The 13,400-nt window shown below is 42.6% G+C and overlaps 1 protein-coding gene across 4 annotated transcripts; it reads right to left on the bottom strand.

The window, feature by feature from the left end:
- Positions 1-1,275: 1,275 nt before the first annotated feature.
- On the bottom strand, positions 1,276-13,174 carry PGRMC1 (progesterone receptor membrane component 1). Of its 4 annotated transcripts, none has more exons than XM_069942875.1 (4): positions 13,077-13,174; positions 12,532-12,878; positions 5,701-5,856; positions 1,276-4,409 (listed from the first exon to the last, which is right to left on the bottom strand). In XM_069942875.1, exons 2-4 carry the CDS (start codon positions 12,821-12,823, stop codon positions 4,303-4,305), a joined length of 555 nt encoding a protein of 184 aa, XP_069798976.1. In that variant the 5' UTR covers positions 12,824-12,878; positions 13,077-13,174; the 3' UTR covers positions 1,276-4,302. The 4 variants fall into 4 exon arrangements, with proteins under 4 accessions (XP_069798976.1, XP_069798975.1, XP_069798974.1 ...); XM_069942874.1 differs by having other exon boundaries at positions 13,053-13,158; XM_069942873.1 differs by having other exon boundaries at positions 13,005-13,149.
- Positions 13,175-13,400: the final 226 nt, after the last annotated feature.

Genomic DNA, 13,400 nt, shown 5'->3' with positions numbered 1-13,400 from the left:
TTACAAAGAGGGGACGGAGTCTAGGCAGCCTAACTACATGGGGGTATGGGGGTCTAACAACAGAGGAGCAGGGTGGCCATTACTACAGACAGAGGAGAGGGACATACACACACCATTGGTGCCTAAATACATAGGTGCGGGCATACGGTATGTAGGCCTAACTTCAGACGCGTGGGCACACAGTATGAGAGCCTAACTACTTTGGAGGGGAGCACACTAAGGATTTCCTCTGGTTGGCCCAAGACTGACTTCTCTTGTACCACCAAAACAGCTCTAAACGTGTCTTACGGTACCTGTTAGCAGTAAGTACTTTACCTTCTGTAAATTTCAAGATGATGCCTCCAAGGATTAGACTTGTTTTTCTAGAACATTCCACAAATTCAAATCCAATGCATTCTTTTCATGGTGCAGGGAGCATGATCCTGCTGAAAGAAGCCGATGCCACTAGAGAATGCTGCTGCCATGATGGTATGGACTTGGTCTGTAACAATGTATATGTAGGTGGTATATGCCATACCACATCCATATGCTTTCCAAGACTCAGGGTTTCCCAGCTGGTGTTACCCAGGAAAGTAATGCACATTCACTTAGCCAGCCACACAATGAAGAACAGAAGGTAATTTTTCAGACGATTTCATTACCATCCATTGTTCTTGGTCCATTCCTGATGCTCACATGCCTTTTAAGCCCCTATTCAAATGCATTGCAGTTTTCACTAGTAGCCACTGTATTATAGACACCTATCCTTTATGACTATCCTTCCCTATAAAATGAGGAGGATAAACCCTCCTTGTACGGAGTCAACAGTTCAGGCTGTTTGAGGTGGCATAATGGTGTGGGGAATGCTTGGATGGACTTTGAGATCACATTGAGGGTAGACATTTGCCCTATGGCACAAGGACACTATTGGCTGGACAATGCTTGTATAGCTGCAGCATAATGATAACAAATTTGCACTTCCATCCTAAGTTGTTAATCCTACACAGCATCCCCAGGATAATGTGGAACGGGCTGTTCAGAAGATGTCCGTACTGTCATCTGCGAGAAGCTATCCTATCCGCTTTTTTATTGTACTCTCTCCTCCTATAGGAATAAGGTCCCCTCTGGGCCTGGATGCATCTGAACCATTAAAATTACACCCCTCTACCATAACATTTGTCTCAGAGACTTCTAACACTTCTTCTATACTGTCAGATACGGATAAGCTTGTATCATTTCACACTTTCTAGGTTTACAAGGCATGTCAGGAAACGTGTCAAACATAAAAAGCCAAACTATTATGAAAAGAGCATTTTATTAACCAAACATGCACAGAATGTACATTGTGCTTTTCATCTCATTAGATTACATCAGGTGTGATGGCTTTTGTTCCCTTTCTGTCTCTCTTACATTACACATCACACTTCTGGAGGTGTAGACCACTAGAACATATCAACTTGAATTTAGTAATAGATTTCAAAGTAGTTGTCTGGTTTAGACAACTTATTTATTGACCACCCCACCTACCTTCCCAAATTATAGCTGGGTGAAAGTAAAGGGGTTATCCAGCGCTACAAAAACATGGCCACTTTCCCCCTACTGTTGTCTCCAGATTGGGTGGGGTTTTGAAACTAAGTTCCATTGAAGTAAATGGAGCTTAATTGCAAACCGCACCTGAACTGGAGACAACAGTAGGGGGAAAAGTGGCCATGTTTTGTAGCGCTGGATAACCACTTTAAAGTAGTTATGCATGACTATCAATATTAGATTGGGGGGAGGGGGGTCTGACCATTGCTGATCAGCTTTCTGAATGCTATGTGGCATGGCTCCTCTATTTACAGGCACAACTCTGCACTTTTATTATTGGCTGCAGAACCACAATTTTAATAGTCATTTAAAAGTAAGTCAAAGTATTTCTATCAATCACAATAAGATGTAGATATAATTACATCTACGACCTCAAAAAGGTAGCAAAAGGTCAATCTCAATTAAAACAGGCACAATTCCAAGACATATAGGAAAGAAATGGTTGCTATACAACTGATAACGCACAGCCATGCAAGATGAACTTTCTGCTTAATTTGTATTGTAATTTCTGTCCAAAATCTGCAACATTTACAGTAAGAGGCCTTTTACACAGCCTGATGATCAGCAAGCAGCATTGCTAGCAGCGCTCCCTTGTCTGATAATTGGCCAGTATAAAAGTGTCAACGATCAGCTGAACAGCAGGGAAACACCTGATCGAAACTTTTGTGCTGCACTAAAATCTATTGCTGTCAGTAGCACATGTTCCTATGTAAACAGGGGATGTGCGGCCGACAGCAATATATTTAAATGGCCGGACAAATGATACAGGGATCGTTCATGTGGCCCGGCAGCATGATTGATAAACGAGCCCTGATCGGCTGTTGTTTCTTTCCATGGACAGACCCATATCGGGCCATCAGTGGATGAGATTTACAAAATGCCAACCAAACACTATGGGGAAAAAAAGTCTGCAAATGACATTAAAAGCTGTAGTACCTCAGATTAACTGCAGATTTATGGACTTCAATAGGAAAGCTGAAATTTACAAAAGAATCCGATATTTTTTAATTAGACCTAAAGGCATATAAGAATTATGTCCGTGGCTGTATTACAGATTTGCATTTTATGGATCTGTAACAAAGCCCATATTACATGTCTGTTTGCCTCTGTAGAAAATTAAGGTTTAGTGGGATTTTAAGCAGAAGCATCATCATGGTTGCATCAACATGGTTCTGCAATACAACACACGTGAAAGTGTGTGCGTTGCTGTACAAAGTCCACACAGAGGACATGGCCGGGTGCATGAGCCCTTCATGGCTAAAACTTGTTTGCATTACTGTACTGACTCCAGTCGACTGATACAGATCTCCATGTAACACTACAAGATGCACGCTACTGTTTTATACTGATATAATGTGCAGGTAATAAACCAAGTTCATGGTTGTAAAATAAACTATTAAATACCAGACTTAGGAAATTATTTAGTGCGAATATAACACCAGCACAAAAGTGAAGTAAGGCACCTAAACTCTGTCTGCTGCCATTATTGATAGGTGGTGTTAGGCCTCACATTGGGTGCAATTTCTTATCAATTACCACAAATACTCAACCTTTTACAATTACAGCCTTTGTAAATGATATGATGGGGTTTTCCCATAGATTCAGCACCTTTTACCAATAATATCAAGCATAGTATGTGTGTAGCGTACGTCATTTTTCTAATGTGTAAAATATAATATGTCTATTGTATGGTTAACCATGATTAGGTCTTAAAGGGAACCAGTCACCATGAAAATGTTGCCTAAGCTATTGGCATCGTGTTATAGAGCATAAGGAGCTGAACAGTTTGATATATATCATTATGGGAAAAGATTCACTACAACCTGTAATTTATTGATTGAAATCTCTGATGTTTCCATGCTAAAGAGTCCAGTCCATTGTGACACCACCCACTGGACTCCTTACCACAGAATGAGCAGGGATTTCAATCAACATGTTACAAGTTATACTAATTCTTTTCCCACAAAGATATATATCAATCTGCTCACCTCTTCCTGCTCTATAACATGATGGTGATGGAATAGATAGCATTGTCTTGGTGACAGGTTACCTTTAAAGAGCCGTAGAACAACCACTACTAGCTGCTATTAGAGCCGACACGAGTTTGTTTTTCAGCTCTCCCAGGAACAGATATAAGAAGCTGTTCACCTATTTGCTGCCAACGTATGTTGGGATACCATCAAAAAATGTATACCAATGCACAGCCAAAAGGTTTGATGACCCAAAAAGATAGCCAGCAAGAAACAGACAACATTGAGTTTATCAAACCCTTTCGATATGTCTCTATATACATCAGATTGTCTCTTTGATGGTTTCCTGACATACTGCATCCTAGTGATGTGAACAACCCTTAACTAACTAACTACTAAATTATATCTAAGAACCTGTTAAGAAAGGAATTTGTTCTATTCCTAAATATCAATGAACACTGCAAATGGCCCAGTACTTGTTAGTAGGGCGTTAGAATAAGAAAACTTGCATTCTAGAACTTGGTCATCTATTGTACTGTATTAGGTATTAGTGTTGGACATAGTTCTTACTTTTCATAGGGAGTTTTGGAATTAAACAGCTCCCTATAAGAGGGATACAATAAAAGGCTGTGCACAGACTGTGACACTATAACATTCAGGATCACCATGGCTCACAGTTATATGTGCACATAATATCGTGGACCAAAGTAGAAGCAATTATCATGCACGTTCTGGAATGTTAAGGGTTAGTTTAAAACGTGTTCCTTTAATTTGTCTTCTTCTGGTCTGAAGAACTTTTAGCATCCTCTTCATCAGTGTATTCTGTGGGTTCCTCTCCATCCCTCAGAAGCTTCCCAACATGATGGTATTTAACTGGAAAACAGGACATTGGAGACGTTAAAGACAAATACTCATACAGACCTTAAGAATCATAAAAGTCCAAACAGCAGAATACAACTAGTTCATAGTCTTATAAAGGAGTCCTGTGTGTTCAGTAATATTACTTTACTGAAAGAGTAGTGGTGCTTGAAACAAACTTCCAGCAGATGTGGTTGGTAAATCTACAATACATTTCAATCTGCCTGGGATAAACATATATCTATCCTATGATAATAAGAAGGGAAATGCTAAAAGGGCAGACTAGATGGACCAAGAGGGCTTTTTCTGTAGATAATCTACTATGACAGGCCATAGTGGATTTTAATATGCAAGACATCATACCTTTCAATATGCTAATTTAACTCATAAAAGCCTACTTGGCAGATACCAACTGTTTGAGCAGAAAGTTAATTTGAAGATAAACCAGCCTCCCCATCTGAGTCATTTATACATTTAGAAGACAGATCATGGCTAGCTCTGTACTATTGTTTCTTCATGTTCACAATTGTTTGGGTTTTTTTTGGTGCCCGTATTTCCAGCCTTAAAACCCTTTACATTTTTTAATTTTTAATTGCCATACATGGTCAAAAAATGACCATGCGCTAATTTTTGCACCTGCAAAAAAGAACAGCTGTGGAATTAATGTACGTGCGCACAAACTGAGGTTTTACTATTGAGTCCAACAGAACAGAACAGTTTAAAGCAAAAACAACAGCCCCCCCCCCATGTTTTGGTTTGAGCAGGTAAATTATCAAAAATACTTGGGATGTTGGCCTCAGAATGGGTATATACCCATCTCTTATATGCAATAGCTAATCCAATTATATATTAAATACTGTACTTTATAATAATTATGCGAACCAAGGTAAATCAATGCCGCACATTACCAGCCAGTAACAACCACCATGAGTAAGGCTGCAAGAAGAATTCCAAATTTGTTGGCCATTGGACTATCTGGTGGGGGTTGTTACTGGCCTTTAAAGTACATATATAAAGATGGGAATTACGTCCCAACAAGTTTAAATGAATCATAAGTTCCAGTAAAGATCAGTGCTCTGTCTTGCCAGGGGTTAAATCCACACGGAGACTGGGACACAGTAAGGGTGAGCTGGGTCTGTTTTCCTTTCTTTGTATATAAACCGTTCCCTATACCTGGTCTACTGGTTAGGACCAAACATTTCAGTAACACAACATTGTGACCTATTGTTCTAGTGAAGTAACATTCTTTTATCTATGGCATTTCCACTGAGACCAACCTGATACAGCAAGTACATCTTCAACTTACAGGTAAATTGTTGTTCCCAGTCACTCAGGGTCTCCCTCTGGGAAGCGGTCAGGTCTGACAGGTCATCATAGGTGTCCGACAAAGCTTCTTTTTCAAGGCAGAAAGTGGCGAGACCTCGTGAAGCATCACGTCCAGCAAACACACCATAAGGTCCCTCTGAGGACAGAAGAATTAGATCTGAATCCCTGCAGTGCATCATACAGCAGGTGATATCATTAGGTCAGTCCCTTTAAGCTCTTGACTATATTACTTACAGTAACTATTATTGTTGGGCAGTCAGCAGGGATTGAAGCTTATTTATGTCCTATTGTAATTAGTGGGGTAAATAAAACAATAAATGTTGTGTCCAGGCTGCAGCCGACCTTATCAGTCTGCAGTCACAAAGCTAATGCGTTTCTCCATCTGCACAGACTGATGAATATTTCATGTACAGAAATCATTAATAAGAGCCAGATACTCCTAGCACTGTAACAGTCTCTAGACTTGTGCAGAGAGGTGGTGGCATGATGTTGGGGTACCACACCCAGCTGGTCAACCCTGAGACATAATCTGTGAAGTATTTATAATCTGGTTTCTGCCAACTATGACAATGCCTTACCTGCCAGTGTTCTGTATCATATTTACATTCACATTTATACACTGAATGGCTTTACCTTGTATCATTACCATTTTATATTATGTATGGCAAATCACATGGCAAGCAGAGAAATAGGAATAAATGGTGAAAAGTGATGCCAGTGTATAGGTAAGATAGCATAGTATCAGGCTTTTCACAATATAGGATATTCAGAGCCTTTCACTTTTCCTGCACAGGTCACAAAGCATGCCTAGAAAACTCTCCCACAGTCTACTGTTCCCCATGTCCATGGGGCTGCTGTAAAGTAGATCTCTAAATGCTGTGCAGAAAGCCAAGATAATATGGTAAAAAATAAAAGTCTATAATTTACAAAAATGAAAACATTAGAATAAAAAGAACATTTTTCAGCATCGGGTTCTCATGAAAAAACAAAAAAAGGTAATGCATTCATTTTCATACAACAACAAAATCACCCGCCTCAGGTTCCCTATTTGCATGCTATACAAGACCCCTTAACAAGACACAAAGGTTGTTCACATGGGCGTATATATTTGTCAGAGACCAGAACAGACCAGCACGCAAAAAAAAAAAAAAAAAAAAAAAAAAAAGGGAAAGTTACTGTGCTGGAAACAGTTCTGGAAATACGAGGACACCAGGGTCCTGAAAACAACCATATGAACAAGAATCCTAGCAGGATCCTATTTCCTTAAGCTGTACAAGACTTGCAAAATACAGCGTCTTTATTACAGCCCTTATACTTGAACTTGCTGTCATGTACAAGTTATCAGGAAGCCGCCACCCTTACAAAGAGACCTTAAAGCGACTCTGTACCCACAATCTGACCCCCCAAACCACTTGTACCTTCGGATAACTGCTTTTAATCCAAGATCTGTCCTGGGGTCTGTTCGGCAGGTGATGCAGTTATCGTCATAAAAACAACTTTGAATCTGGCAGCGCTGTGTCTAACAGCCGGGGCTTACATTTGTATATGAATTAGGCTGGCACAGCCTCTCTGTCCTTCCTCCCCACCCTCCTCATCATTAGAAATACTCCAGGCAGATTTCTTCCTATTCCCCACCTGTGGCAGCCCGGCACATGGGCTGGATCGTTAATACACCTGTGCAAAGCTCAAACAGCAGTAAATGTTCCTGGATCATTCCTAATAATGAGGAGGGTGGGGAGGAAGGACAGAGAGGTTGTGCCAGCCTAATGCATATACTAATGTAAGCCCCGGCCGTTAGACACAGCGCTGCTGGATTAAAAGTTGTTTTTATGACAATAACTGCATCCCCTGCCGAACGGACCCCAGGACAGATCTTGGATTAAAAGCAGCTATCTGAAGGTACAAGTGGTTTGGGGGGGGGGGGGGGGGGGGGGGGGGAGTCAGATTGTGGGTACGGAGTCACTTTAAAGAAGACATGACATCAGCCTAGCATAATGTATGCAGTAGGGGAGAACAATTATATATATGACTAATTTAACTAATCCCAACAAATATTACATTTTTGCTTTAAGTTAACCATTAACCATCCAGACTATTCAGATAAGAGTCTCCACATAATACACGAACCAACATTATGTGACAAAGTACAAAGTTTTCTGTCCTTAACTATTTCGCAAATCACTTTAATGTCCAACTAACGTTATGAAATCGATGTTATCACTGAAGTCACTGCTACTGGGCTCTAAACTCCTCTATGGGAAACATCTTTTTAAGAATCTCTCTAGCCACTTTTAAATACAGTGGTACCTAGGTTTAAGAGTAACTTGGATTAAGAGCGTTTTGCAAGAAGAGCTCACAGTTTTTCAAAATTGTAACTTGGTTTAAGAGCATTGCTTTGGTTTAAGAGCTCCCTGTATGGGTGAAAGGGGGAGTGAGGAAGAGGAATGGTCTGCATAGTGTGGTCTACAGACCCAGGAAGTCTCCCTCACCTTCTAAATCATTGCAGAACCACTTCAGGCTGGGGCTTACATCAGGGGCCAGGACTATGGAGGTAATCCCATAGCTGTAACCCCTCTCTCCCCGGACAGAGACTGCTGCTATACGGTGTCCACATCTGCTCTGCTCTTTCCTTTATGCTCCCTGTAGTCTCGGTTAGCTCTTGTGTTTCCCATCCTCTCCAATACTACCATAATTTGCCTGCACTTACACTCAGCTATACACACTGCTGTATAGAAATGTTTGTCACTGTCCTCCTGCACAGCTCTGTGATTCTCACTTCCTGATTGGTCCATGCTGAACATACACCCCTCCTCATTGCTGTCATGTGACCACAGAGACCTCTGACAGCAGCCCTGCTTCTCTATGATAGCCTGTTGTACTACACTACTGCATTATGGGGATCTGCAGTTCCATCATGTATCTACAATGTGCTGCTGTTTTTTTCAGGTTTATGCACTTACTATACATTATACTCCACATGCTGATTGATATACTGTACAGTAACTTACAATATCACATATTCAGCTGTTTCTGAATGTTTGTTTGTTTCATCTATTTTACATGTTATTCAGAATTTTTTTAAAAATCATTATTTCTGGGGTACAGAACCAATTGTCTGCATTTCAGTGATTTCTTATGGGAAAATTTGCTTTGGTTTAAAAGTGGATTTGGATTACAAGCACGGTCCCAGAACGAATTATGCTCGTAATCCAAGGCACCACTTGTATATCGTTTATATGAATACAATGACCTGTAACACATATTGGGGCATAGCATGGCCTCTGCCACAATAGTAAACTCCTTTAAACGACAGCATTATGAAAATGTAAAACATGCTGCATCCCAGCAGTTAGGTGTGTGGGGAACCATCAAAATCTGTGGGTAATTTTATCTTTTCAAATTTTTTTTTCTACTTAATATTAATTGTATTTCAGCAGCTGTATGTTCAAACAACTCAGGTGATTACCATAGACAAATGTCAAGGAAACCGGAGCTGGGACACTATCAATTTCGTGTGCAGCTCCGGCCCAACTCTACCTGTTCCCCTTATGTAATGAAGTGCATTTGTTTGCCGATTCTCTAATAACGTCTGAACTGGATGAACAAGTTATGCCAAGATCGTGAAACACGACACTAAAGCATTCTGGAGTAGTAGCTCCCAGCAAATAATGTCTGGAGGAATTATCGCTGTTCATCTTAGGAAATAAAAGAATAATCTGAAGATTAAAAACAGAAAAGAAAGCCATGGTCTTTATCAGGTGTGTACATTACAAGCTAACACAATATCATCTGCTTAAAGCAACACACCAAAAAGTGGAGCTGCATAGAAGGAGGAGGGGCAGTGGGACCCTTTAGCTTCACCCCCTAATGCCCTGTATGGAATAAACTTCATGGCTGGACTGTTGCTTTAAAGGGGTATTGTATTAGTTATTCCCTATCCACCGGATGGTGGATAACTAGCGGAGAACCGCTTTAACCTTGTTCTAGGTTCCCGTGTAATTTTCACGTTCTAGACTACAACTACACTTATGTTGCAGCTACTGCATGCAGGTAAAAGCATGCGTAATGTGATGGCCAGTAGCTGCATAATTTGGCAGTAAAACTAGGGCATAATTGGCAAAATAGTGCACCAGCTGCACCGGTGGGGGTGGATGATGGAATAGGACATCCCCTTATATAGTGCTATTACTGGAATCACTATTATAAAAGAGGTTCCTCAATCTGCAGCCTCTCATACCATACAGGTTATTTTATACCAGTCTGCTTGTGCAGAACACTGGCACAGATGACAGCTGGCATACTGCTAACTGTATAGCTGGGAAATTGTAGCTGTGATGCTATTATGGAATAACGCCAGGTACAGTTTACTAACAGATGAGCAAACCTTGAGCATGCAACATTTGATCACAGGTGGCTGAAGAAGCTGGATGAAGCCCTAAGGCTGCCTGGACAACATGGATACAGCCATAAGCTAGGTTCACACCATGTAAAAATGACAGCCATCTTTCATAATAAAAAGCTATTTGCGCAATGACAGTTGTCACTACGAAGGGCGGCCAACATTTTTACATAGTGTGAACCTAGCCTATGACTGGATCCATGTTTTCCAAGACTCCCTAGGGTGGCATCCAAGTGGAAATCAAATGCTGCATGCACGGCTTCAAACAAACCCAATCATATTCAAGATGCCCTAATCGCTATTTACTAACACATGAATAACTTAAAAGAGTTTTGTCACAAAGAAAACTGGGTCTATAGTGATGCATTATGTTAAATTAAACATAGTATCTGATCACAGTTCAGAGTGATCAGATACTAAGGGGACATGTCATGTCAAATTTTTGGAGGCACTTGAAATTGAAATCCTGCCACTTTTACTCAGTGTGAACAGGCACTTACACATGAAATCCACAATCCAGCTTTATGCTCCCTCTGAACTTTGGTTATGCTGAAGTATAAAACTGGCCATAGACATCACAGCCAAAGCAGACAATTTCAGTGGGACTGGCTAATAATCATGTGTATGGGGCCTCCCAACTCCACCCCAGCACATGATGTTAGGAGAATGACACAGCAGACTGATGGATGTCAGCATGCCCAATGCTTTAATAAGCCACCAGAGGAGACTGGCAGCAGCTTACCCATCCTTTCCATTGAAAGTGCCTGCATTGTCAGCCAAACAAGCAGCTACCTAATATATCTTACTTTAAAGGGGCAGGATCAAATCTGGGCTGCCTGCAGTACTCACACCTGGAATCCCTTCCCTTACTTCTCTGGCCAATCACAGTGTGGTGTCCCAGAGCAGGTGTGCCACTACATCTCAGCACAACCGTCAGGTATTAGATATGTGTCACACTCTGGGCTCAAGGTTGTCTTCTCTATTTCTGCCACTTGGTGTCTCACTTGTTTGTCTGTATTGCACTCCGAGATCTCTTCTGGTGGAAGTCGGTATCAGGATAAGCGGTGAATATGAGCTTCTTCTATTAAGCTCTATCTCTTAAGTCAAGTTGCCCCGACAGAGCACTGTACTACCTAGACAAGGCCCCTTAGTAGCCCCCTAGCCTTACTTCGAGTCTAGTCTTACTACACGTAACCTAACCTATAATTCGATGCATGACATAGTGCTGAAGAATGTGCACTGGACTGAACAGGCTGACACTGTGCTGGGGTAATTTATAGTACATTACCATAGTATCTGGCGGGAGAAAGGGGTGATAGATGCACTGGCTTTACAAGGTTCAATTTGGGTGTCTATATAATATAGGTCCAAACACAAAAAGCATATCGCAGCTATAAACCTATTTACAGCACCCAGTATCTGCTTTATTATACATAGTACACAGGCTGGGTATATAGGGCAAAGGTGCTGGAATCTCAATCTCTGAAGTTGCACGCCCTTTAAGGGGGAGGGGTAAAAGTTCTTGTCCTATTTACCCCCACCAGCCCTTTATACAACATGTCTGATCTCCAAAGAGACGCTGACTTGGCACTTGTTGCCAGGCAATTGGACCAAAACAATTAGTAGGTGCTACCCAGTATGCACAGTGCTTCCCAGGTAATCCATGGGCGTATTCACACATTCAGATCTTGTGTTTTTCTTGGTCATTGTTACGAGATCTGTATAAAAAATAAACCAGAAACTGCTTTCCTCCAACCTCAAGGACCCACAGATTGCCTTTTAATCTTGGATGGCTTTCTGCCCACATTTCCAGCAGTCATGTGAGATAAGTCTAAAAGTTCAAGGCTACGGGCGGCGTACAGAGCTACGGAGCTGTCATCTCCCAGACCACAGCGGGGGCTGCCACACACCCCTTGCCAGCTATAGCTAAGGGTCTTTCCTAACAATGTGGAAGCATTTAGGGGGGGGGGGGGATGTTCTGTGAATAAGGCGTTATTCACATCTCACGCTTCTCCTCCAGTTAGTGTGTATGTTAAACAGAATCTGTAAAGGAGACCTGTCACACACTATCATGACATCCAATGAATGGATAGGTGTCCTACAGGATCTTGTATATGGAATAACACAGTCTACTACACTACATTACTACTGGGTATATACTGGGTCAGTGTGACTAATAAGCCTTCATGTCTATCTAATATTATATTTAGTGTGTGCGCAGGTTCCCACCATACATGCTAGAAGCAGATGAGAACCTTCTAAGTACCTGCAAAGTAGAGGTCATTGGTGAAATCTCATGTACTCACTGCACCCTACTCCCTGGCTGACAGTGACCTGTGGATTGTAACATCAGATTTTATGCATTGAAACCAATGAGGAGACTAAATCCCCAGCCCAATCTGCCCGGGTTACCTGGCCCATAGAACTTCTTGCCCCTGGTGACATCGAACACCTTGCCATTGATGGCCATGAGGATGCGGGGGCTCTGCAGCCCGTCGTACTCCTTCAGCTGCGCCAGGGTGAAGTCTCTCCTCTTCATCTTGGGCAGCTGCTCCTCCCGGGGCTCGTCCGAGTGTTGGGGTCGGTCGCCCCGGAGGATCTTGTAGAGCAGGTAGAGGCACAGGCAGAGCAGGCAGATGTTCAGGGGGGAGGTGAAGATCTCCTGCAGGATACCACCGCCGCCGCCGCTCTCCTCCTCGGCCATGGTCACCACTACTACTTCTTCTTCCCCGGGTCACAGAGAACTCAGATCCGGACACCTGCAGGAGGACAGAGACAGAATTCCTGACACGACTACTCACGCATCACTCCACAGTGGGGTTGAATTCACACGAGCCAGTTCTGTGACTAATGTCAGCAGTCCGGTATGTGTAGCCCGCACTCACCCGCTGCGTGCAGCCCGCACTCACCCGCTGCGTGCAGCCCGCACTCACCCGCTGCGTGTAGCCCGCACTCACCCGCTGCGTGTAGCCCGCACTCTGGCGCTTCCCTCCCTCCAGCACGGGGCGCACGGCTCACACGGGCGGGATTGGCCGACACTGCACAGGAAGGGGCGGCTGCTCCCCGCTCTCCTCCGTGCTCGTCCTGTTCCAGGTCAAATGTCGCATCGCTGCATACACACTGGCGCACCTAGGGCTATATATAATGAGCTCTCATGTCAGCATAACACTGTGTTTGATCTGTATTAGAGCCCCCTGAAACATCATTTACTGGCGATCATGTGTGATCTCTGGGGACCCCACCAGTCACTAGGACAAGGGTCCCTCCCAGCAGCTTCTATC

The sequence above is a fragment of the Dendropsophus ebraccatus genome, chromosome 10 (assembly GCF_027789765.1).
Source record: "Dendropsophus ebraccatus isolate aDenEbr1 chromosome 10, aDenEbr1.pat, whole genome shotgun sequence".
Taxonomy (NCBI): Eukaryota; Metazoa; Chordata; class Amphibia; order Anura; family Hylidae; genus Dendropsophus; species Dendropsophus ebraccatus.
The sequence above is the reverse complement of the archived record's forward strand: the minus strand, read 5'-3'. Positions and strand labels throughout refer to the sequence as shown.